Source organism: Hippocampus comes, unplaced genomic scaffold (assembly GCF_001891065.2).
Source record: "Hippocampus comes isolate QL1 unplaced genomic scaffold, H_comes_QL1_v1.1 scaffold7, whole genome shotgun sequence".
Classification (NCBI taxonomy): Eukaryota; Metazoa; Chordata; class Actinopteri; order Syngnathiformes; family Syngnathidae; genus Hippocampus; species Hippocampus comes.
In genome coordinates, this window is record NW_017842060.1 from 4,340,096 (window position 1) to 4,366,132 (window position 26,037).

General features: G+C 44.9%; 1 protein-coding gene and 1 long non-coding RNA gene across 4 annotated transcripts in view; one reads left to right on the plus strand and one right to left on the minus strand.

Moving 5' to 3' along the window:
• Positions 1–26,037, plus strand: part of bnc2 (basonuclin zinc finger protein 2) — a 173,207-nt gene that overhangs the window by 107,252 nt on the left and 39,918 nt on the right. For all 3 annotated transcript variants that reach the window (XM_019862125.1, XM_019862123.1, XM_019862124.1), the window contains exons 3-4: positions 18,905–19,007; positions 21,094–21,329. In XM_019862125.1, coding sequence (XP_019717684.1) covers positions 18,905–19,007; positions 21,094–21,329 — 339 coding nt within the window. The remainder of the gene's footprint in view (positions 1–18,904; positions 19,008–21,093; positions 21,330–26,037) is intronic.
• LOC109511236 (uncharacterized) overlaps positions 1–26,037 on the minus strand; it is a 35,637-nt gene that overhangs the window by 7,317 nt on the left and 2,283 nt on the right. Inside the window, exon 2 of the long non-coding RNA XR_002167274.1 lies at positions 17,089–17,188. This is a non-coding gene — a long non-coding RNA (uncharacterized LOC109511236). The remainder of the gene's footprint in view (positions 1–17,088; positions 17,189–26,037) is intronic.

Genomic DNA, 26,037 nt, shown 5'->3' on the forward strand with positions numbered 1-26,037 from the left:
CGCCGCAGCTCGGCGAGGCCGTCTAAGGAAGCGGAGGCTACAAAGCGCTCTCGCCTGGCTGGATCAGGGTGACAGACACTTAAGAGACCTCGATGTCGTCGCCAGCCTTGGATCAGAGTCTTTTGCTAACAAGCTCAGCAACAACTTGGCTCTTTTGTAACACTGAGGCCCATCCAGGAGTTTTTTTTTCCTCTTTACATAGCAAATGTATTCACACAGGCTCTTGTTTTTTTTTTTTATATTTGGAAAAAGTCCTAATAGAATTAGCTGGCTTATTAGCGTCTGGCGCTGGAAGAAAGCCTGCATATAAGGAAAGAAAAGGGAGGGGGGAGGGGGGGGGCGTGTGGATTTAAAGCAGTGCCTGTTTGTTTTTTTGGGGTTCTAATTTTACACCACACTGACATACATTAGGCAGATGCACCCAAATATGGCAATGCCTAATAATGTGCGAGCGAAGGGGGCTTTAAGTGGCGGTCTCGCCTCGATTGCCAAGTGGCTTCTTCCTGGACTGGTCATGCATGGATGATGGAAGCTATGTGGTCTCGACTCAAAGCCTTGGTCCGAGGTGGCAAGCTCAAAGCCTGGGGGCCCCACATCAATTTGTTGTGTATTATGTAATACTACGATTAGGAAATGGAACATTGATATTGTTTCACAATGGTCACGGCTTTCTGAGCGAACACGGATTACAATGAGGCCTGCGACTTTGGTTTACGAGATGATCAGCGCGCCTCTCTCCGATAAAAGACGAGTGGATACGTTATCTCGATATGATTCAAAGACGGTTCCGTTTTAAAGTGGAATGATTTGGCTCCATTCAGAGTGATTCCGTTCGAGAGAGTGTAATGCAATGAGTTTCTTGTCATTCTACACGCGTATGAATGAACTTGTCAAAACTGTAACTGAGGCATTTCCCTTTCGACGGTTGGTACGGCTTTTCCGTTAAACTGTGCGTCTCAAATGCGAGTCGAACAGAGCCATTGCGCTTCTTTGAGTGAATGAATGAGCCCTCGATTGCCATGATTCAAAATCGCATTGGCCAATCGATGAATCTGACTGGCTGGTAGCTAGCGAATCGGTGCACGCAATAAACAAAAACAAAAAAATGGCAAAGAAAAAAGTCATTTTATTCAAATTTCTTCCTGCTTGTATTTTTTTGGGGCAAGGTAAGTTAGTGAAAAAATGTTGAATTTGATGAAGCCCTGACTGTAGCGGATATGACAAACAATGATTTCTTAGCAATGTGCGCTGCATAGCCAAGGCAGATCTCACAACTTCTCCGTGCGAATGAATCGCGGTGTCAACCTGTCCACCCCGCTGAAAACGTTCGGCTCCGCCTCTGCCTTTTCAAAACTTCAGTTCGCCTCAAAACACCATCGGCGCAACTGGCAGCAAACAAACAACGAAGTCCCCATCGTCTCAATGGACGCATAATGGCCCTGGCAAGGCGATTAAGCGCTAACTCAGATGATGAAAGTCGATGCTAAAAAGAGCTCTTTCATCCCTCTCGCTCCCGTCTCATCGGGGGTATCAACAGGGTGACAGGGCAGGGGTCGCCTGACACATAATTGACATGGCAACAGGTGACCATAGTCAATAAGGACATTCTAGTCCTAGTATGGACATTTGCCTCTCGGGCACAAAAATAGTTGTACAGGTAAGTTTACAATGTAGTTGCGAAAAGAAAAAAAAAATACGAATACGTGAATTTATGAATTCCCCGCACATCTTACGTCGGGACCATTGTTAAATGTTTTTACCAAACAGCAAAATAGGCAAAAAAAAAAAAAAAAAAAACAGCCCCCCAAAAATTAATCAGGGGTTATGACTGACGAATCCATGTGCCATTTTTCATTCATGGATAATTCAATGCGTTCGTTGCGCAGCTATGACGTCACCTCTGGAAGGCAAGCTGACTACGAGGAAATCTCAGTTACAACGTGCCTCTTTCCTTGACTGAAGGCTGAATGGTGAGAACACGATTGACCAAGCCAACAACACACAAGAGCGTCTTCTTATTTGCAAAAAAAAAAAAAAAAAATGTGTTCCTCGCATCCATCTCGTGTATTCCCCGCTGGCCCCGACATGCTGGAAATGCCTGCTTTAAGTGCTGCTCTGACATTAGCTGAGTGTAGTCACACAATTTGGCCTGGGGACAAACGCTAGAAAGGCCCTATAAATATGGATGCACTCCCCCATACACCCCCCCCATCTCCTCTTCTTTTTCTACCCACTGTCCCCTGTGCATGTGTGTGTGTGTGGGGGGGGGGGGGGCATTTGCTCTGTCAAAGCATGTCGCCACTGTTTGTTTACTCACGCTGACAGAGATACACTCGCCACTGCTAACTGAGTGCCAAGCAGGCTGCCAACACTCCTGTAAATAATCCACTTGCAGAATTCGGTTGAATTAAAGGATAGAAAATTCCCGCGGTGAATTTCGGGAATTTTTTTATTTGAAAGTTTAGCTTAGGGGGAAATTTGGGAGAAAGTATATAGCATCCAGATATATTTTGATGATTATTTTTGTTGTTATTCTTTGACAGTATGGTTCAATATGCGGCATTCACGACATATCCAACATATTTCCATGACAGCAAGTACTTTACTACTTTCCTATTTAGACAGGGTATTGACGGCATCTTAGGAAGTTTCAAAATGAGTGCAAAAAATGCACAGGAGAGTTCAGTAGCCGAGATAGATTTTTATCTTGGGGGGCAAGGCTATCTCAGGGAGCAACCCCCTCTCCCTACATTTTTTATTTTTATTTTTTATAACCCCCACCAAATTCTTCACAAAACATTTTAAAACATTCCCTGTATGTTCTCGACAGAAAACGGAGGAAATAGGTGAAAGTCAATGATCTGGCCTGGCCCTTGTTGGGTCCAAGCATATTTCAGGGGGGAGCAGTGACCCTGTGGCCCTTGCTCTAGCTCCGCCAGTGAAATGGTTCCACCCCCCAAAAAATTCGGAATAATTTCTGAATTGTACTGTCATGTCTTTACCCTAAAATGACCACCAATAGCATATGGTGATGCACTTTGCTGTGTAAATGATGCACAGTGCAGAGTAGATAAGCAACTGATTTTTCATTCAAAATTACATTCCAATAAAAATAAAATTTCAACCACATTTGCTCGATACAGCAACAAAAACAAAAAAAAATGCAATTCAATCATGTGTCTTGCACTACGTACAATAGCTGCCCCACTTTTGTCACCCAGTCTACTCCCCCCTTGCATTTAACTGGCTGGTGAACGCATTAGCATGTGTTAGCGTGTCGCTGTCACCCGCCGTTACGTGACAAAGCTCAGCGCAGTGTGTCGAACGATGACATCCGGGCTGGTCGCTGGCGTACCTTTGGCCCCGCTGGCGCCTTGGCAGCCCGGCGGGCGCCCCGTGGCTGCACTGATGCCAGCGCGTGCGCAGGCGTCAGGGAGGGGCCCCCACTGGGAGGAAATGGGCCATTAGCGCAGTTCTTGCCCCAGTGTTTTACTCCACTTCAGTACACATCACAGAGGGCTGCCCCTCTTTCTCTCTCTCGTTCTCCCTCTCTCACCAGCTAACACATGCTAATTAGCCCGGCGACAGGGCGCGTATCTTCCTGCCTCGGGAGCATATGTGCAGCTGCAGCGCAAAGCTGTCTTGCGAGGACGCGGCCTGCGAGCGTCACCGCTGCTTCATGACATTTTCTTTCATGACTGTCAAATAAACCGGAGAGGCGACCCCAGTGATTCTTTGGAGTCGATGTTCAAAGCCGGAAATGGTTTCGAAAACATACTTTACGTTAAATAGACCACGCTACCGACTTCCCATCACTGCGCCAGCTGTCTTCCCCTCGCGAGCGGCCCACAGCCCTAATGAAGATGATCGTCATAACGCCACAATAATAATGTGGCTGTCCCTCTTTCGACAAACCACCTGTGAAACAAAGCCATGAAAAAATGGCGGCGTGTGTTTGTTTTGGACGATAAGACTGGCGGGCTGGTTGAAGCGGAACAATAGCAAGGTGTTGCTAGTTGCTAGTTATAGTTTATTTCGTTTGACAAAGAAGCATCTTGTGTGTTAGTTTGTTCCTTTGGAAAGGTTGACCTAGATTTGGATTTGTTTTGGAGGAGAAAATGTTACATTTAAATTTTGGTCCATGTTATGATTCTCTTTGTCCAATCAACAGACAGCCGTGTGTGTAGCTCATGATGTTAGCATGTTAGCAATAATTCCCTAAAACACCAAATCATCTCTCTTTGTCAAAGGAATAAGTGCGTTGTCCTCTTCCCACTGCGCCACAAAAAAGTCTTCATTCTCTCTTGACCAGTCAATGTATCTAGTTCCACGCCATGTTAGCATGTTTGACTTCTGCTCCAAAGACTTTGTCCCAAAGCTGAAAAGCCATTTCACCCCCGGCTCATGTCACTCAAAGCAACTCGAAACCAAGCGACTGTTATCCTAAGCAGCTTGTAATTCTTACAGTTGTTTGACAGTAAGATTGAGTGACTGCTTTCAATTAGCCAAGTACAAGATGAAGAGAAATGGGGAAAATAATATTATGCTGTAATGGGATTAGATAGCAAGACGAAACTCAGTAGAGTGCGGACCTCCGCCGAACAATCCAAATTTGGATCAGCGCCACGATTTTACATTTCCTGTGTCAGCAAATATCGGAGGTTTCACGTAGATATTTTTGGTCTCTTTTCGGAGTCATTTAAGAAGGCCGCCTTCGCTTTTTATATAGAACCTCGTGAAGCGGGATCATGCCACATATGTGCGCACGTTCATACAGCGACATGGAATCCTGCCGCTAGATGAGTCGTCGGCAGCATTTGTCGAAAACGTTTGAAATAGAAATTCTCGGACAGCAAGCGTCACGTTTCGTGATGGGTGAACTGTGAAATTTCATCGTAATGCCCTGCTCATTCGGCATGCACAGAGCAGCAGCCGTCCCGGCTTTGTTGCTCCCTCCTAAGAGTGGTATCGAAATCAGGCACATGTGCAAACTACTATGCCACTTCTTCATAATTAAAAAAAAAACAAAAAAAATCCATAATCGCCTCTCTTATCACGCGGCCAGATCATGCGAGTATCTAAACACGCGACACTTCACAGGGCGATGTGGGAGATCAGTGTCAGGTGGATTACACAGGATGATGAGGTGATGTGTGTCCCAGAAACCACCCCCAACTGCCCCCCCCCTCCTCTTTCTCAAGCAAATCTCTCCTCCCCTGCACCTCGCTTTTTGCTGGCGAGCCCGACGTCCTGATTAAAAATTTCAGCTTGGCTGCCTTTCTAATTAATTAGCGAGGCCACTCAGAGGAGCGGCGGACCAATTAGTCTGCAGTGAGGCCGATGATGCCTATCGCTGGAGCATCACCGCGCAAGCTGTCGCTCGCCGGCCCGCAGCAGGGACGGGACCCTCGAGGAGGGTGTGTGTGTGTGTGGGGAGCGCTCGAGCAGCCTCCCGCCTGCGAGCACACGACAGTGCAGGAAGGTAGATCGGGCCTGTTTTGATTGACGCCGTCAGAGAGTTGACGACTGCGCTTGTAGTTTTGACTCTCTCATGTTGCAAAATAGAGAAATCAAAGCAAGGCAGCCATGCATCTTTTTCTTTTTGTCCTCATTAGGGTCTCGGGTGAGCCTACACTGAAAAAAATGGTGTGTTGAATTTGCTCGATTTTATGTTGTCACGTGGCTGCATGTAGTAGAATCATTTGGGTTTCAATATTGTTTTTTTTTTAAGTAGATGTACAGTCTACTAAAAAAAAATGGATCTGGATCCAGCTGATTTGATTGCAAGAATGAAATAAATACATTTAGGATGAACCATGAAATGTCAGATATGACGTGAATGATTAGTGGGGGATTCATTACCAAAGACAAAAACAAAAGATACTTTTGCTGTATAGCTGATTTTTTTTTTTTGCTAATATTTTTGGTGACACGTTGAGGTTAGAGCAGAAGATTGTCATAGTGGTGAGCTTGTCGGCCTTACAATTGAGAGAGGTCCCCGGTTCGAATCCCGACTTCGGCCCTCTTGATTAGACTGAAGACGGTTTTTTTTCTCTGTCCTTCTTGTGGTCTCGTACTTTGGACTAAATCTCACCCGAAAAAGAATGTTGCGATTGGATCGCCTTTGAAATTGACTTTGTACTTTTACAAATATTTTTGACGGCATTGCTGGAGGATGACATTAAAATGATTTTTTTTATTAGAAAATGGGAAGAAAAATCATGTGATCAGTTTGTTCATGATTATGTGTCTTAGTTGTCTTTATGTGAAAAAAAAAACATCCGTTTTAAAGACAAAAACAAGACATTTGCAAAGGTCACCTCGGGTTCAAGTGCCTGATTTTTTTTTTATTTGTTCGTTGTCACTGTGTGATGTTTTCGTAATTTGGGTAAGCTACTTTTGTTTTCTCTGCTTTGCTTCTGAATGTCGTGAGCCGTCGTCTTTGCTTTCCAGTGCTGTGTGTTTGAATGCGCGAAGCACATTGAGTTGTCTTGTATGTGAATTGTGCTGTATAAATAAAGCCACCTCCTCTTGCCTCGCACGAACATTTCGAGCAAAACGTTCATCGGTTACGGCTGAGTTTACACTGACAGAACACATGAAAACAATCCACATGACTCCCCTGGCCGCAAGTGACGACAACTATTTTGCTTATTCAGTGATGGGCACGCATCTCCGATAGAAAATTTAGCCCACATAAATTTGTCTGTCAATGCTTTTGATGTCGTTTCAATGTGTATTTATTTGAGTTGTGTGGGCAGAAAATTGGCATCAACCTCGATGACGCTGATTTGCATGGTATCAGATTTGTATCTACATTTGCCACATTCCCGATTTGAAGACATACGATTTTATCACGCTTGAATCATGCCGTGTACATTTTTGGGGGTCGGATGTGCAACCGTCATTCTGGTGGTCCTCACACTTTGCTGACTTACGGTTAGCGAAGAGTCTCATTACCACTTCAAGGGCTCGTCATCGTCTTTTGCAAGTCGACGTTTTAGTCGAGCTTGATCAAAAAAAAAAAAAAAAAAAAAGGGGCTGATATGGCTTTTTAGTTGAGGGCTGAAAAAGAGCCAAAAGTGAGGGAAAAGGCTGTTTTGTTTTATTTTTTATTTTTTTAATCCTCAACGTGACGGATGTGCAAACACGAACTGGCACGCAAATAATTACAAAGTGGCATGTTTGAGCATAAAAAATTAGCTTACATGGCAAACACGCACGCACAAACAATCGCGCGCGCACACACACACACACACACACACACACACACGCACACACACACACACACACACACACACGAGATATTTTCACTTTCCATGCCGTCGAGGCTGATGGGCGCAAGAAACCAAATGAATATTAGAGGAGCGCGAGGAGGACGTCAAAGCTTTGTGTTAGTGTCTCTTTCATTAGACGCAACGCGAGTGGACACACATGCACACACACACACGAGCGAGAGTAAAGCCACAAGGCGGCTTGCAAACAGATGTACTTATTAGATCGACGTGTCTGACATTTTTGTCGACATAAGTAATTAATTTCTCCTTTCTATCGGGAAGGTCCAAAGAGCCCAATTAGCATGCCTAATATCGCTGCAAAAAAAAAAAAAAAGATATTTTTCTCCCTTCCCCCTTTTAAATACAGAGGGAATATTCAAATGGCTTGCCTTTATTATTCAAAGGCGTAAGCAAAAGTCACGGGCAGAGAGACGAGATGGGAGTTGCACTCGCGGGACCGGGAGGGAGATGATAATCAATCTTTTATTTCTGCAAATAAACACAACGAGCGCGCTCCTGCTTCATTTCTGCATTCATTCAAGTCCTTTCTCGCATTTTAAAGGACTTTTGTGTAGCTGATCTTTCTTGATTTCGTGACAAAATGTCACAATTAGCGATGAATGAACCTGATTATTGTTATATTGAACACAATCGCTAACTTCTCATTGCGGATGCCATTTTGTACTCTGAAGACAGTGAACTAGTTGAGAGTGAATCAGTTCATCAAACTATTCCACAAAAATGATGCGCTTACCGAGTCGTGATCCACAATCTACTGAAGGATAATCTTGCAGGAGGGTCAAACTGATTTTTTTTTTTTTTTGCACAGGCCACATTTTAGTTATGGCTTCTCTCCAAATTGTTCATCGTCTCATCCTATTATCACATATAAAAAAACAAATTGGTTGACTACTAGTTTTGAAATCAGAAGTCAAGGACAATACTATGTTTAAAAAGGAGAACAAAAAAAAAATCTTGTAAAATCTCAACGTTATTCATTCAACGTGCAAATTTGAAATTGTGGGAGAAATTTCAGGAAGGATCGCGGAAGTTGACGCACGTGATTTGCTTTTGTGGGCCACATATACTCGAGTTTCACACCTGTGTACTTTACACCATTTTTAAACCAAAATCCAGCCAGAAAAATGTGGGACTTCACACGGATCACGTAAAAATTTTATTAATTTCCTCTGCACTTCTGAAAGACACCTTTTGCGTGAGACACTTTTTGAGTCAACAACAACAACAAAACAACACTGTTTTATCTGTGTTCAGTTGAAAATAATGTCTAAACAGGATCTGAATCCGAGCGACATTATAAAAGGTCAGGTAGGGCGAGTGAGAATTTTAGTTTATTTGATTCCGTTTCTTTGTCTCTCTATTTTTTTTCTTCTTTTTTGGCTGGCCATTGTGGTTCTGTGTTTTCTATTTTCACAGTTCGTTCAGGTATTTGTTTTCAGGCGAACTCGGGGGGCCTCACTACTGCAAGGCCCCCGCTCTCTGGCCCGACTCTCCCACTCGTCTAGCTATAACAAAGTCAATATTACAAAGAGGTAACACATGTCGAGGTATGCTCCGGGCCCGCCGCGCCGCTGTGATCCAGGCATCGGGACACACACACACACACACACACACACGCACACGCACACACACACACACACACACACACACACACACACACACACACACACAAGAGAAAAGAATGCATACCTCCGCAAAGAAAAGTGCACCTTTTTGAGGGTGATTTTTGTGGTCGAAAATGTTATTTTGGCTCTTACGTTTGTTAGCTTGTGCATGTCACATGTGCGAGTGCAAAGTACTTGTTGGTACATTTGGAGTGTGTGTGTGTGTGTGTGTGTGTGTGTGTGTGTGTGTGTGTGTGTGTGTGTGTGTGCGTGTGTGTGTGTGTGAGTGAGGGTCAGTTTGTTTTGTTTTTCCCCTTACTTCAGCACATCTGAGAGAGCTTTTCTGGAACTCCTGAGCCCTGTCTAAACAAAGATGGCCCAAAGTGAGGCGTGGAAAGGGAGGGTGGAAGTGGGCGTCTCACTGTAACTGTGTGCGTATGTGCGACTGTGTGTGTGTTTGTGATTCTTCAAGCAACCTGGGACCTGAAAGGCCTTGCGAAAAAAAAAAAAAAACAAGTGAGGAAGAGGAGGGGGGTAGGAAACCGAGCCCCTGAGAAAAGCAGCTGGAAACACGGAGACTTGTGGTCTCTTTTTTTTTTTTTGCCAACTCCTCTTCATCCCTTCATACCACCTCCTCGCTCATCCTCTTCCTCCCATCCTGCCCTGGCCCAGCTGCACTCACATGTGTAACCCCCCCACTCCCCCACCACCACCACTACCAGCACCACCAACGTCCCTCCCACCCAAAGTCAATGCCGCTGCCAAGGCGAGGCAAAGCATCGCAGCTGCGAACACTTTACGGGCCGATTTAACGCCGGCCCGCGCAAAGGCACGAGATTCATTAGGCCGGCGTTCGCGTCGGGATGCGGTGAAATGTTAACACGCAATTGGCGAGCGGAGAAATGAGAGTTGGGGAAAGTATGAGGAAGAGGAGGAGGAGGATTCTCACAATCTGGCGTTTGTCATAATTTGTCATTGTTAAGGACTGCTAATGTGTTGAATTTAGTCAATGGCTTTTTAATGGGGGGGGATCAAAAACAGTTGGTAGTGGCTGAGGCTGAATAGTAAATAAGTTTAAAAAAAATCTGCATTCAGCAGGCTTTATTGTGAACCAAACAAGAGAATAAGCCAGTGAAACCACATCTTGTCATGTCATCACAACACGACTCAAGTCGACATAAAACAACAATAATCAATCACACCAATGAGGGAAGATATTTTGGGCTGTACCATTTCTGATTCTTGCTCCCATCGTGATCTAATGGCATGAAAACACAAACTCCTCTTACTAACATTAGCTTACTCGAGGGGAAACCATCTTTTGAATTTGTATGAGGGAATAAATGACTTAACTCCAGTAACTATAATTTATCATCAACCATGGTGGCGAAAATTCCAAGTCTCACAAACACGACAGTGAATCTGTATTTTCTTCTTTGTCCGTGTGTGTGTTATAGTAGCTAGTTTCTGACCTTTCTGGTTCACCAACAATGGCATGAGATTCTTGAGACTGTGCCATTTGAAATTTTGAGGTGTCGGGGATGCTTCCTTTGTTAATCAAACACCATTTTTGTTTGTTTGTTTGTCCATGTGTTTGCTCGCAGGCTACTTTCTGGTTTCTGGCATACAACGTAAGATGTTAGCATGTTCGCATTATACAGCCTGGGACTCATTTGGTTGCGTGTGTGACATCGTGCTAGCTAACAAATGGCAATCAAATCAATATGTCTTAGCCTTGCTCTTTTCCTAAAATGGTGACCTTGGAATTGTTAACTTTTGGCACGACTTCTAACAAGGCTCATATTGGTGTGGTCTCTTTGACACAACGAACCAAATAATTATGAAGGTGTGCAGAATTTTTCTTTTTTGTTGTCTGTGTGTACGTTAGCTAGTTTCTGAACTTTGTGGTTCTTGAACAATGACATGATTATTGGGACAGTAAAATTTTGAGATGGGAAGGGGCGCGCTTCCTTAGTGAGTTATACACCATTTTTGTTTGTTTGTTTGTCCTTGCGTTACTTCCTACTTCCTGGTTTCTGGCAAATGAGTAGCATTACACAGATGGGGCTCATTTGGGTGTGTGTGTGTGTTTTTTTTTTTTTTCGTGTGCAGGCTTGCGAGCTAACAAATGGCAATCAATTAAATAGTTCTTGGCCTTGCTCTTTTGCCAAAGTGGTGCCTTGGGCCCTTTTTTTTCCCATTGTCGCAGTAAGATGTCATGTGTAAGCTTAGGTTTTATTTTCTATTCATGCATGATGCGCCGTGTATATGTTGAAGTTATGGCCGAACGGTATATTGGGGTCCTACTAACATGGGTGTCGAAAGCCCTGAGCGGCCTTATTTAAAAATGCTGGGCAATTTTGCTAGTGACACTCAAAAGGCGGGGGTCTTAGAAGGACCTTGAAAGGTCAAGATGAATATCTGTGTCTGGTCTGAAGGGCAGTCGTTGCTCCTTGTGAGTTGGGGAACAGCGTCTAGCCGCCACTTCGTCCCCTCTATCTCGTGAACTTTGTAAGGCTGATAAAGAGGAAAAACACCCTGATGGACTTTTCCTTTTGGTGCGTCTCCCTTACGCACACCGAACAGACACGCACACACTTGTGCAGCTTTGGGAGTGACACACTTTTTTTTTTTTTTTGTCGTGGGGCCAGCCGTCATGTAGACATTGGTTATGCCTCTCCCTCCCCTCCGATCTTCTATCACTTTCTTTTGAGTCGCTCACTTGTGGCTTGTCATCTACCGGGCTGGGATTGGTGTAAACATGGAAATTGAACGCTCGCCGCACACCTGAACGCGTCTGCTTACAATGCTGGCGGAGGTAAACGCTATTGAAGATGTTTGAGTAACGGATTGGAGTAGTGGCTGCGCTGTACTTTTTTTGTGCCAGGACGCGAATCGTTTGTACAAAGTGTTACATTAATGTTTAAGAAAATGTGCTGCTTCAAGATGCTGCATGCTGACTAGAAAAGAGGAATTCTTGTGCGTGTGTGTGTGCGTGTTTGCACTAGCAGGAATGTGGGAGTGTGTGAGAGAGTGTGTGCGTGTATGTGTAGTCGCACCCTGCAGGCGACCGTGACGAGTGTGATGACTAAAATGTCAGACTGGCGGAGCCTCGGCAATGGTGGCCTCCTGTCGCCGTCACAATGCAACTATGTGTTCGCAAGCCGCGCGCCGAATCATCCCTGACTCATAATTTCTTCAGCTCTCCCCTGCCACTGTCTCTCACCATGGCCGGCGCTTCATCAGTTGACTTCTGCTCTGCGCCGCTCACGGCAAATATGTCTCGTGCTTGATTTAAGAACGCCGCGGAGTTGGAAACATCCCAGCCGGAGCTTGCTAAAAGTGTTCCGGGTAAATGTAAACAAGCAATATGGCTGATGACCGTGATAATCCGGTTTTGTTTGTGAAGAGATACTTTGCAGTCGGGGTCAATGCCAATACCGATGCAAATCAATCCACGGGAGCGGTGAGGAGGGAGGGGTGTTATGGTCGGCCGCCATGATTTTGAAAAATGATTTAATTGCACCCCCCCCCCCTCAATATTGCAATTGCGATTTAACCCTTTCCTGCACCCTGTCACCTGATAACATGATAAGCTGTCCACTGTAGTGACCACCGTCCCTGAAAGGCTTAATATGAGATTCTTTTTTTTTCCCGTCTTCCCATACATTTGAAACAAAAACAAATCTGTGGCTTCATCATTTCTACTTTCCGTCGCTGTTCGTGCAATCGTTAACTGGTCTTTACACTCAGTGATTTTTTTTTTTCATTACACAAACACTCAAAAATTTTTGTGGGGCGATAGTGCAAGTGTGAAGTCTTTTTTTTTGGGGGGGGGGCAGGGGTTGAGCATAAACAATGAACAGGTTTACCACTGAGATCGGGAAGGAAAAGTCACCCTACATCACATAATCGTTTGGGATTCATCTTTCATCCGCTTATCAGCTCTTTGCCAACCTCGACCAGAAGAGGGGAAAATTGCTCAAATTAGGCCTGATTACCGGAATGCGTACACCCCACTTTAGTCACAATTTTTTATTGTAATACAGCTAAATATTAGTGACACATGACTCATAGTTTGTCGGAGATCATTAGTGAGGAGTGTAGGGAGCAGACCGGGTTGCTTCCATGTATGGGCCTTGAAGTGAAGGAAGGAAGACGGAAGGAGAGCACAGAAATACACGAAAACACATGCATCTCCCTGCCAATCCACCGGGGACTCACGGCCCATTTGGTTGCCATTAGCATAGCTCTGGCCCGCCGTGGCCCGTGTCAGAGCCCAGATGCACAGCTGCACAGAGGACAGGGACCTCTGCCTCAGCGACTGGCAGCCGCTGGGGCTCCAAAGCAGAACTGACAAGGGCGACAGGCCTTTTTTTTTGCACGGTGGAGATTGAATGGACAAGCACAAGCTGTTTTTTTTTTTTTTTTTTAAGTCAGCCCCCCCTGCCTGCCGTCAGTCCACCACTTTCATTTTGCTTCAGAAAACCATCTCCGAGTTTCATCTGTATTTGTTCGCTTTGCATCGCTTTGCTTTTTAAAGTCAGGTCTGAATGAAAGCGGCACACCGAACTCCACCAATGGCCAAACAATCCTAATTAGGATCAGTGAAAATGAACGTCTCGAAAATATAAAATGTGACGCTGGCTGTTGTTTACTTTTTAAGTAACTTTGTGAATTGATCTGTTCTAGACTCCAACTGCCGCCTGTTGTAAAACTGACAGGTGTTCAAAAAAGTCGTTTTTAAGTGTTTTACTCTCCAGGCAACGTTTTAAAGTACGAGTTAAACATCTTAATCGATTAAAACATTGTCGAGATTTAGCTCACCACATTAAAACCAAACTCACGTGAAACTCCTCCATTCAAAACCCCAGACAGTAGATGGACGCTAGTTAGCAGTTATGCTAGCATATGTACTTGGTATTCAATTCACACTATTGCTCATATTGTACCGAGCAAGCAGTTGCTCTGTTATGCCGCCTGAGTTCCATTTCCTTCTCCATGGTTATTGTTTCACTTCCCCTCTCTGACATCACAGACGCTCTTCTTTGATGGCATCACCAAAAAAAAAAAGTCAGTGTGTCGAAGCAAACCTCATCAATAAGCAGAAATAAAAACGAACCAGTAATTAGCGTTAGCATAGGTTCTGTGCTTCCTCGTACATTATGACTACACTCAACTACAAAGCCTTTCTTTATTCGTCTTGTGTTATTTGTCACCTGGTTCCAATATGGACACTGTGCGGTCCTGACGTCTCAATTCCGAGGCCGGGGCCCATCTTTATGACACGCAACGCCGCCGCGCCTCTATTCCCCGGCACACATTGGCTGCACATTTCTGTCAGGAAATTGGCAACGTTTTCAGCAGCTAAAGCTCGCCGATGAGATAATACCTCGCGGCTGGGGGAAGACGAGAGGACAAGATGCTCCCGGTGTTGTACAACCCGCCTGAGCGCCGACTGATCCCAAATGGGCAAAACACGAGGCGCACACATGCTACGCACAGGGGGTTTTCATTTACGAGCCCGGCTTTGCTTAACTCGCCCGACAAGAACTGCGGTCTGTGGCGACGTGTCGAACACGGGTAAAGGGATTCGATTAAAGTTGGAAGGAACAGTGCGAGACCATCTGCGCAGGCTTTGCATCGTGCAGAGATGCTGGGAGAGAGAAAACAAAAGCCCACTGGCGTGCATTTACGACATTCAAAACGACAGCGCGGTAGTGCAGCTGAACAGGATGCTATTAGTCAAAGATCACCATTGCTTCTGTGGTCTCATTGTGTCTTCGCTGACGTCTGATTCCCGCTCCAGCTCAGTTGCATGTGTCGCCGTTGGTCCGGGGCCACGGGGTCTGTTTACAAGGCGCACCCGAGCCAAGAGTCCAGCCTGGAACCATCTTGTTCGAATGCTACGATGCTTCCACCCATCTGTCGTGCTAACGTTCGTCACGGTGAGTCCGGGCCGTCGCCGGTCATGAGTGTTTACAAGTTGGCCGGGACAGGCGCTGCTGGCCAAGCAAAACAGCCATGAAACATCAAGCCTGCAGCTAAACACTAGCCCGCAATGAGACACACACTTGAGTCAGATAAGGGCTGAGAATGATGCAGACTGAGTCAAGTTGTTGACCGCGACAGCTAATCGGCAGCTGCGTGACACTCGGCCGAGACCCCAAACATTTTTGCGTCGTTTCACTTCGGCTCCTGATTAGAAGAGTTGAGTCTTTGCTGAGCAACAAATGAATAAGCGGAGTGGACTGTGCAATTGTCCCTTTACTCCAGAAGTGCCCAAAAAATGTTTACCGAACCGATACAATGAAGGATTGCTGAAAAGCAGAGATTGCATTACCAAACTAAACTGTTACTGGGACCACAGTACAAAAAAAAATAAAAATTCTGAAAAGTCATACGTCCTGGGTTGAATATTTGAGGACCCGTTTACAGAAGAGGTTCCGAAAATTCAAACCAAAGTGAACTGACTACTGTAAGTGGTAGTATATCAAAACGTAGCTCGTAAGAAATGTAGCTAGTGCTAATGCGACTCGTACGCCATCCAAAGATTACTCAATATTTTATGACCCCCCACAAAGAAACCACAGAACCCACCTGACCTAACCTGCATGACTGTGACCGGTACCCCAACTAAAGTTTGCTGCAAAGTCGTATAGTATGGGTTGGTTATTTTGGCATGCTTGACAATGCAAACTAAAAAAAAACAAAACACTGAATATGAGCCGTACCATTTGTCATAAAAAACACAGCCCCCCCTCTTCTGCTGTCCTGTCCTTTATCCCATGTTCGTCTACTTGCTGCGAGCCAAAGAGGAAACCCTGGCGAGACGCTAACATTGTGACTAATGCCACATTTCTGGCCTGGCCTCAGATAACACAAGCTCCGCCCCCTTCCCCCCAGCCTTCTGTGACAAATATGTGCGAGGGGAGTGGTGGGATCCGGGCCAGGTACACGTCCCTGACCAAAGCCGGGCCAGGTTATAATGCGGGCCAAGCGCAAAACAGACCCATTCGGTCGCACGGAGACTTGTACAAGGGGTGTGGGGGTGGGATGTGGGGGGGCGGGGGAGCCGTGTTTATTCTTTTTGTCTCTCTTGTTTCGTCTGTTAAAGCAAACACAGATGTTTCTGATGGCCGGGTTGGACGCATCTGCACGCTCGCTTCCTTATTAAGAGCCTTGTAATCAATTTGTATTCTTTCAACTTCTTCCTCTGTCATTCTTGAATCGCGAAGCCTTTCACATCTCTCGCTAGCTCCAAGTGGGAGTCAATCGAAAAAAAAAAAAAAACAAGAGCGCACCCCCCCGCCTACACCCGATGTTTTATTCTGCCCTTACTGCCTCTCGCTGCTTTAATGTGTCTTAATGCCGCAGTCTGCTTAATGGCCCAGATATGAGCGCTTGCTGCTAGCTGGCGTAATAAGTCCGTGATGAGAGGGGCGCCTTGTCACAGCGGCAGCCCCGCAGATAATGCCACGCTCTAATTGCCATATTAGATGCCCCTTAACTATCTCGTCAGCTGTCAGACGCCGGCTCGTAAACAGCGGCGGTGCGCTTGATATTTCCATTTGTTTGTTTGCATCTGCTGCTGCTGCCGCCGCCGCTACCGTTAGGCCCGCCGCACATGACGCTAATTAGCAAAAGGCAGCAATTTGCTAACTGCGTCAACCGTATATTTGAGGCAATGCCTTCACGTTCCAAGTTGATTCATCGTAACATTTTCCTACTGAACTCAATGTATCAAGTTCACAACTTAAGAATAAGAGGATAGCATCTTGGCAAGAGACAATTGCAAATAAATGACAGCAAACATTGAAATGCCAACGCGGCCCTCGCTTTACCCGAAGATGTTAAAAATGGTCACATCTGCTTAACTGTGTCGACATGGTGGAAAGTAGTAGTTTTTACATCCAGCATTGGACAATATCCGTCCAATCCTTCCAAGTTGTTCATGTTGTCTAAGCAGAACGTGCATAAAAGTGCTGAACTATGACATATGCGCAACCTAAAGGTCGGTCCTCCTCCTGATCCCCTCTCATCGACCAGTCCGGGACATTGTGAAACCCAGATGGTCAGATTGTGCAGACGCTGGACTATGACCCGCCACCATTCTGCGACTTGCATGATTCTCACGGCCGCCGACCGTAAATTCATAAAGATTCTGATAAGCGTGAGCCACTCACCAGACCGGTGAGATTCTGCTGATGAAAAGAGGCGGACTGCAAAACGTAGCAGCTTGTCAGATCAGTTTGCGGCAGCGTTCCATTCCTATGGCGGGAACGGCTGTAACACAGATTTGTTCGTGAGTCAGAATGTGCCGTTATCATCATTTAATATCATTCCACATCATTCGTCAAAATTCCACACGCTTCCATATACAGTCATACCTCGGTTTTCGACCATAATCCGTTCCAGAAGGCTGTTCGAAAAGCGATTTGTTCAAAATCCGAAACTATTTTATTCGCCCATGATTAGGGGCTAATACACTAGGCAGAAATAACAATAAAACAGTCAGATTTGCGTGAGTCACAACAAACACGTCTGCTCACAATGAACGTTACACGTGGAAGTGTCACTTCCTCGTGTAAGGAAGCGTATTCGGGTTTGCTCAGTTTGGTCGAAAACCGGTTTTCGGTCGTAATCCAAGGTGTAAAAATCAGGTCGAAATCCGATATAACAGAGACGTTCGAAAACCAAGGTTTGACTGTATTTCCATTCAGCATTTACATGGAATTTCTCCAGAAATGGTAAATGCTTAGTTCCAGCAAATATGCGTATAAAAACATTTCAAGGCCATAAATATCCAGTAAGATACTCAAATGAACAACCGAAGCAGAAACTTCGTCCCCAAGAAATCTAAAAAAAAAATGTCTGTTTGACCACAAAGTGCTAGCTTTGTCAGGACCTAGCGCTAGTTAGCATAAGATAGGATTTCAACGATCGCCATGTTAATTGATCATTTATCGTTGTGTATGCTTGAATTTGTCATGATTCTGTTTGTGACCAACAGGTGGCACTATAGGGCTCTCCCTGCAGCTGCACACTTGTTTGGTCGTTATCTAATTATTGCTTTAAAAGGACTCCCAGCACGACCACTCAGTGTCGGGTCATTGTTTGTGTTTGTGTGTTTGTTCCAGTCATGTTTCGGTTAGTGATAGTTTTTGTTTCAGTCACGGTTTTGGCGCGCTAGTTAGCATAAAGCTAGGATTTCAACGATCGCCATGTAAATTGATCATTTATAGTTGTGTATGCTTGAATTTGTCATGATTCTGTTTGTGACCAACAGGTGGCACTATAGGGCTCTCCCTGCAGCTGCACACCTGTTTGGTCGTTATCTAATTATTGCTTTAAAAGGACTCCCAGCACGACCACTCAGTGTCGGGTCATTGTTTGTGTTTGTGTGTTTGTTCCAGTCATGTTTCGGTTAGTGATAGTTTTTGTTTCAGTCACGGTTTTGGTTGCTACTTTGGATTCTTTTTGGTTTCAGGACTTTGTTTTGTTTAGGATTTAGTTTTCGCTATGTTTTCATACAATTTGTCAAGTACACACTGCTCCTCCCTCTTGCCTGCTTTTTGGGGTCCACCACCACCACCTCACAGAATTAGATTTATTAGAATTATTAAAATATTCCGGTATTGATTTGAGTAAAAATTTGTTGTCATGGAAATTTGTTGTCACAGAACAGCACCAAGTCGTGTTTAGCTCAACTGTGTCACAGTTCGCATTTGTGGGGTTTTAATGACAAAACATGCACGTTAGCTTCAAGACTTCAAATTGCCCCCGTAGGTGTCAACGTGAGATTGTCTACATGTCGGAACGCAAGCAGAAATGACAGCAAACAGCGCAGTAAAGCGCTCCCATGAGTTATTGAACTTCGGCGTACTACGCTGCATGTGGGGTTTCTTTTTGTTTTTGTGGAGAACACCTTTCAATCCTGACAACATCAACCTCAAATGAATGTTTCTTGTAATCATGTGGATGTGTTTGTGCCCCCTGCAGGCCATTCGCTGCACGCTGGTCAACTGCACGTGTGAGTGCTTCCAGCCGGGCAAGATTCACTTGCGTACATGCGACCACTGCAAACATGGCTGGGTAGCGCACGGTAAGTTCATTTTTATTCACTTTGTGCAAAAACCAGTTATGGACTTCCAAAACTGGCTGACGGTGGAACCTTTGAGCTGACCGCTAATTCAAATTCACTAATTCCTCTCCATTTTAAATAATTGTTGAGAAAAGCCAAAGAAAAAGCCGAACATGCAAAATTCGTCCTGTCAATCAAATGTAAAAGGAAGTCATTCATAATATATATATTTTTTAAAAGCCTAAAAATCAATAAAACTCTCCTTCTTTTTCTTGTTTGTGAGTGTTGGTCAACATTTCATGGCATTTAAAACTCTCAACTGTCATGCAAATGTAAAAATTAATTAACGAGCGTTAACTTTCATGACAAAAGTATCAGGCCAACTTGCAACTTTAATTGCCGTGAGGCAAAAAAGAAAAATGTGACATTAGGGACATGAAAACGAACAATTGTCACAAAACGTTCGCCTGCACTCTTCTGGTAAGCTTTGTTGAAAAGTCAACATTTCATGGCATTTTAAAACTCTCAACTGTCATGCAAGTGTAAAAATAAATAACGAGCGTTAACTTTCATGACAAAAGTATAAGGCCAACGTGCAACTTTAATTGCCGCGAGGCAAAAAAGAAAAAAGTGACATTAGGGACATGAAAACGCACAATTGTCACAAAAACGTTCGCCTGCACTCTTCTGGTAAGCTTTGTTTTCGCATATTGGATGATCCCCAAAAGCCACACTTTAGCACTTCACACAGGTGTAATAAAAGAAAAAAAAAAACAAAAAACAAAGAACCCAAAAGTACAAAGAGAAAAAGGCGTGGAAGAAAGCCGGATAAAAGAAAACACCTGTTTGGCTCACCATAGCGGAGCCGTGGGGCTCTCTGGGTGAATCAACATAAGGACCTGGGCGAATATTTCCCAGCCTCTCCCCGTTGAAGTGTCAGGCGTCCGTTTTCCCCCCCACCCCCTGGCGGGACCCCCCTCCCTTCGAGCCCTCCCTCAACTTTTCATTTCATGTCAGCATTGGCAGGCCCTCTCACAACGACCTCTTTAGGGGAAGGAAGGGTGAGAGGAGGGACGAGGGGGAGACAGCAGGAAGGAGAGGAGAGAGGACGGATAGACCGGAGGAAGAGTTGACTGAGGTCGCAAACTCGCTTAGGGTTTTGGTTTTCCCCGATTTACGCTTGTCAGGCTACATGCACCCGAAACCTTGTTGCAATTTGTTGTGCTTTTTTTTTCCCCCCCGAAGGCAAGCGCAACATAATGGAGCGATAAGGACTTTTTTCAAAGAAAATCAATGTGGAGTACACATTAGATGTTGCATATACTGAAGAAATTTAAGATTGCTGCTCATGGGGTCAAGTTGAGGAAGAATACCAAGGCTACATTGATACTGTCGGGCGTGATACCCAATTGGGAGTTTTATTGTTAAATTCAATCTTGGCATGTACTCGTTCACGTTACAGACACGAATGTGAACGGAACAGGCGGACAAAGCATGACGCCAAGTGACGTTTAAAAAAAAAAAACGTCACACATGGGTGCCACAGTTAAGAATGACCGAGGGGTGAGACGGGAGGAGGTAGAAATATTTTGAGGACAACATTCTTTGCAGCCTTTACGATGTGAAAGTTACTTTCGACTACATTGCTGTGTGCATTTGGAATTGATTTATTTATTTGTTTCACTCTTTTGTTACCTGTCACTTCAAGAGCACCGTTATACTGCAGGTTAGTTACGATTTTCAGCAACAATGCATCTGAATACCAGAATTCCGATTTTTTTTTTTTCCCACAGTCTGGCCTCTTTTGAATGTAGATATCAATCTGATACGTATCCAATGCGACACTTAAGTGTCTTTAATGAACCAAATGTGCATGTTTTTGGAATGCTGGTTAGTGGTGCTCAGTTCTTTTCTTTTTGCCTTGACCTGACTATATTGTACAAAAAAATATTCCACTAATGAACAAATGAAGGTCTCGCCCCATTTGCGGGTCAGTAAATAAGACTCCCCCGGCCAGTGGAGAACTTTCGATGAGATAAAACCTGATGACTCAGTCAGTTATTTTTTATTTATTATTATTATTATTTCTTTGTGTGTGTATGTACAGCCCTGGACAAGCTGAGCACGCAGCACCTGTACCACCCGACGCAGGTGGAGATCGTGCAGTCCAATGTGGTGTTCGACATCAGCAGCCTGATGCTGTACGGCACACAGGCGGTGCCGGTACGGCTCAAGATCCTCCTGGACCGCCTCTTCTCCGTGCTCAAGCAGGAGGAGGTGCTGCACATCCTGCACGGCCTGGGCTGGACCCTGCGGGACTACGTGCGGGGCTACATACTGCAGGTCAGAGACCGGCCCGCCAAAACCAGGGTTGGGCAAAGTCCAGTCCGATGGCAATGGCGCATTCTGTAATGTGGCCTGCCAAGCATTCATATTATCAAGAGCCCTGTAATTGACGTCCCCTCGAAAGATGATATGAATTAGATTTATCAAAGCTAATTATGAAGCTCCTCAACACACTTCTTCATACGGTCGTTCCGAGCATTAGTTCCATGGCACCGAGATGCCAGAAGATGGTGCCAAAGTACCACTTTTGTCTGATTGAAGCTTGGCACTAAGATGGCGGAAAATCGCATTTAAGTTGGTATCTCACTGAGCGGCGAATGCTTGCGAACGGGGCAAATTTGGGATTTTCATCAGCGTTCGTAAAAGGTTGCACAAATGTTCGCAGATTGTTTTTACTTGTCCCAAACCTTTAACTGATTTATTTGTCGTTTAAAAGTTTGTCTACAAATGACCTGACCCATCTGTCTCTTTAAAAACTCAAAACTTGGCCCTCATGCTCAAGGTTTGCCCACCCCCACTCAACCATTGCTGTATTGTTGGTTTGCTTGTTTTTTATGTACACACACACACACACACACACACACACACACACACGTTACAATTTTCCACTATTTTCTTGAAGTGGTCCACAAAAAAAAAACCATATCGTGGTCCCCTAAACTTATTTTAGGCCACAGTCATGGGCCACTTTTTATCCCATCACACTTCCACTATGTTCCCCTTGGCGGACACTCGAGAAGAGGGGAAAAGAGGTCGAAAAAACAAAACAAAAAAAAAAGAGAAAAGAAAAATGTCATGCCAGCAAACTACACTCCCCCCTTCTTCCTCTCTAATTGCACAAAAGGGTTCTGGTGCTGAAACCCGAAGTGTTCCTGAATGAATTAGTGTGCAGCGAGCGGACATGTGCATGTGGTTTTCTTACTGTGTGCGAGTACGTGTTGTGTTCACATGTGCTTATCAGTATGCAAGTAGGGTGCACCATTCCAAGAGTGTAAGTGGAACAGCATGGCGGGAGAGGAGTACGGGGGTGGGGGGTATTATTGAGGGGTGTCGGAGGGGGGGCACAGTATATGCACGGAAACTGCTTCTGTGACTTAGAGCACTTGCAGATCCACTCCTGTGTCTGCGCGCAGACACACGCTTACTTTAGTGCTTGTAGTTTGCAGTTGCACACCACTGCACTGTATCATATCTTGCGCTGTTCCTAATAGTTTGAGTTGCCTTTAGTGAAAGGATATTGCAAATAATCTCCATGCAGTGCCCACAACTAACAATTAAGAGACTGCAAGTGTGGCAATAGTTCCTCAGTTTTGCTTAAAAGCGCTTCTTTAATGCTTACAACGGTGTTATAACATAATAACCGAGTAAAAATAAAGGTTCCTTCATTGTTTTAATCGTGCCTACAAATGATTACACACGAGGGTGGAAGTGCTGCAACGATGCGACTCTGACATGAAATTATAATTATTATTAGCACCACTGGCGCTGCAATGAACTCTTATTGTTGGCGTCTAAGTAATAGCACGTGCCACCACGGCCTTTTAGCTGGTAATTTACTGAAGAAATTAAGCACAGCGCACCTCGCCTGCAGCAGAACAAAAAGTAAACAGACAGACGGACGGACGGCGGTGTGACTAAATATGCGTAACACTCGGCAATTTACCTTTGTAATAGGCTGCTCATAGTGCAGAAGTTAATCAATAGCATTAATGACTCCGGTGGATGGAAGTTTGATTTGGAAAGGAGGAGGAATTACCCGCGGCATCAATAACCATTAAAATAAATGATTGCCTTTTTTTTGGGGGGGTAATAAGATTTTGTTCAGTCACGTGCACACTGTCTTTGCAGTGACACATGAGTTGGGATGATTATCATTTTCATACTCTGGTCGTCTCATTTCATATTCATTCAGTGACATATTACGAATGAGGAAAAAACAATGGCCAAGACCAGTACAACAACGAAAAACGACATCTTACGCAATAGATCAAAATTGGTTCCGGGTGTCGCAAAATATGGTTTTCAAAGGATTCATTGATAGTTTTTTTTTTTTTGTTGTTGTTGACCAGTTTTTGTGTTCGACACAACCCAACTGGTCGACTTTGTTTCCCCAGCCCTAAAATTGACATGGTCATTCTGTTATGAAATTTAATGCACCCAGAATCCCTTCACCCTTGAGAAATTGTGTCAGAATAAGTTTTCTGGGCAAGGTATTGGATTTTTTTTTTTTTTTTGGTGGGGTCAATTTTATCTGAAATATATCTTCTTAAAGATAATAGAATTTTTTTTTTTTTTTAACTTGAGGATCTATCAGTCAACTTGGCGGCCTGTGGGCCCTCAATGAATTCCCCACGCACCCCCACCCAAAAAAAAAATGTAAACATGTTTATAATTTGCACAACCATTTTTTTGGTTTTGGCAAAAACATTTTTTTCTGTGGGGGAAATTCTAAACATGTTCCAAATCATTTTTCAAGATTTAAAGTTGTTTTTTGGGGGTGGGTGAGGACAACATTTTTCTGTGAAAAACGTATGTTTGAAGAATGTTGGGGGGTGTCAAAACTAAATGCTCCTCCCCCTTTTTTTCCAATGCTTTTCAAAGGGATTTTCACTATTTGCCGGCCGGCACGTATTTTTTATTTACTTATTCACTTCTATCCCTTTTTAAAGGTCATTTTGTCATCCGCGTGGTTCAAAAGTGCTTGGTGCCCCTCTCTGTGGGCAACCCCCCCGTAGCGCTGATGAAAAACTGTGGCCCCCTCCGTCATTTAAGTTGCCCATTCCAGAACTGCAGTATCTCTGCATCCATCCCGTTGGATCATTCAGCTCAAGTCTGCACGGTCCGCAAGCAGTTTGGAGCGGTTCCGCGCAGATGTGATGAGTGGAAAATAGTGCGTGTAATGTCTTGTTTCTTTTTTTTTTTTTTTTCTTCACACATTTGCATATGTCAAGGAGGGCTTCCCAGCAGTTCAAATCGGGACAACTTGGGAACGATGCCCTTCACTTTGGCACCGCCGCCACGACTCTCCATCTCTCGACTCTTCATCCTTGTCATCCGACTGTCATGCTTGTTTTCACGGGCCAACATGCCAGCCCTCCCCCCTGACCCCCATCCCACTCTTAGGCCACAGTCTGTCGCCGCTCCCCTCCACCGTTGGCTGCGCACAGATGGGAATGTCATCAGCGTTTCCCCCTCCGCTCTGTCTCCCACACTCTCTATTATGTCTTCCTCTTCCTAATCCCTCACCCGGTGAAAAATAAGATGCGCGGGAGGCAAGGAGGCGAGTGGAACGGAGCCCGAGGAGAGCGGAGAGGAGTCGGCATGCGGGCCCGGGTCCCAGGCTTTTCCTGAGCGACATTCCCAGTAATGTTCTGTCCTTGTAGAACATTGGGCTGCCTCCGCTTTTTATGAGATGCGGTTTTCCTGACTCCACACGGCTTCCAGGAGACCCAGATGGAACCGCTAACAACTCCCAGCACTGCGTGCACACACTGTGTATATACACACACACACACACACACACACACACACACACACACAGAGTCTTAACCCTAATTGCACACACACCCGGAGGAATGCTTATTCAAACTATCAGGCGCACACGGCCGCAGAATTACTGTGGCCCGCCAAAACTCACTGCTGCATGCCTCCACACGAGGGTGTCTACTAACCATTAACTCACACAAGCGGACTCCAAGGAAAGAAAAAAAAAATTGTACATGCATAGGACATGAATGCGGTTGATGTAATTACACGCATTGGCAGTGCAACAGAAATCCAGACGCTGTACAGTAAACTCTCCGAAGGAACTGAGCCCTGAAGCATATAACAAAAAAACAAAAAAGCGTGAAAAACCGTCCTGTTAAAAACGGGGGTTGGCACCCACCCACAAAAACAAACAAGGGATATTAATTTTTTTGAACTTTTTCATGCACCCTGTAACCTGATAAGGTGATAACCTGTCCACTGTAGTAACCGCTGTCCCTGAAAGGGTTAATATTGAAAAAAATTAATCTAACAGGAGTTCAGAACATTCAAAGGGAGACAGACGTTTCCTTAAGAATGAAAAAAAAAAAAAAAAGGGCTTTAAATTCGAATTGGGCCCGCAACGTAAATCCTGGCTGATCTTGTTCTTTGGACAGAAATCTTCAGAGAAAGTCGCATTACAGCAGAAGCAAAAGCGACTGGCCTGAAACTTCCATTTTCGGTCATCCCGTTCACGACATCTTCTCCACTCACTGGCCTCCGGACGCCACTCTGCTCGCCTCCCCACAGCTCTCCATCGCCCTCCCCCCCCACACCCCCTTCCCCTTGTAACCTGTTTTCTGTTATCACTGCTTAATGCCTCACCCCGGGAGATGGATGGGAGAGAGTGAGAGTGCGCGTCCTCTTCAGGTGGAAATTCTTGCGTTCATATGGTTATGATTTGGGCAGCAAGGTCAGGCTCCAGTTTTCGCTGGAAGGCTTGCACGCTTTGTTAGCCACGTGACAGCCCGCCAGTACTTCATCAAGGTGATTCTTCCCCCCACAGACGCATTTTTATTGACTTACAAATAAGAATTAGAGCCCCCCCCCTCCAAAAAAAAAGGGATGTGATTCTAAATAATAGATTAGCAGTATGTCATTCGCTAACCACTTTTAAAAACCGTCAACGCCGGACAGCCGATGCGCCGGCATGGCAATAGCAGGCGGACAGTCACTTTTT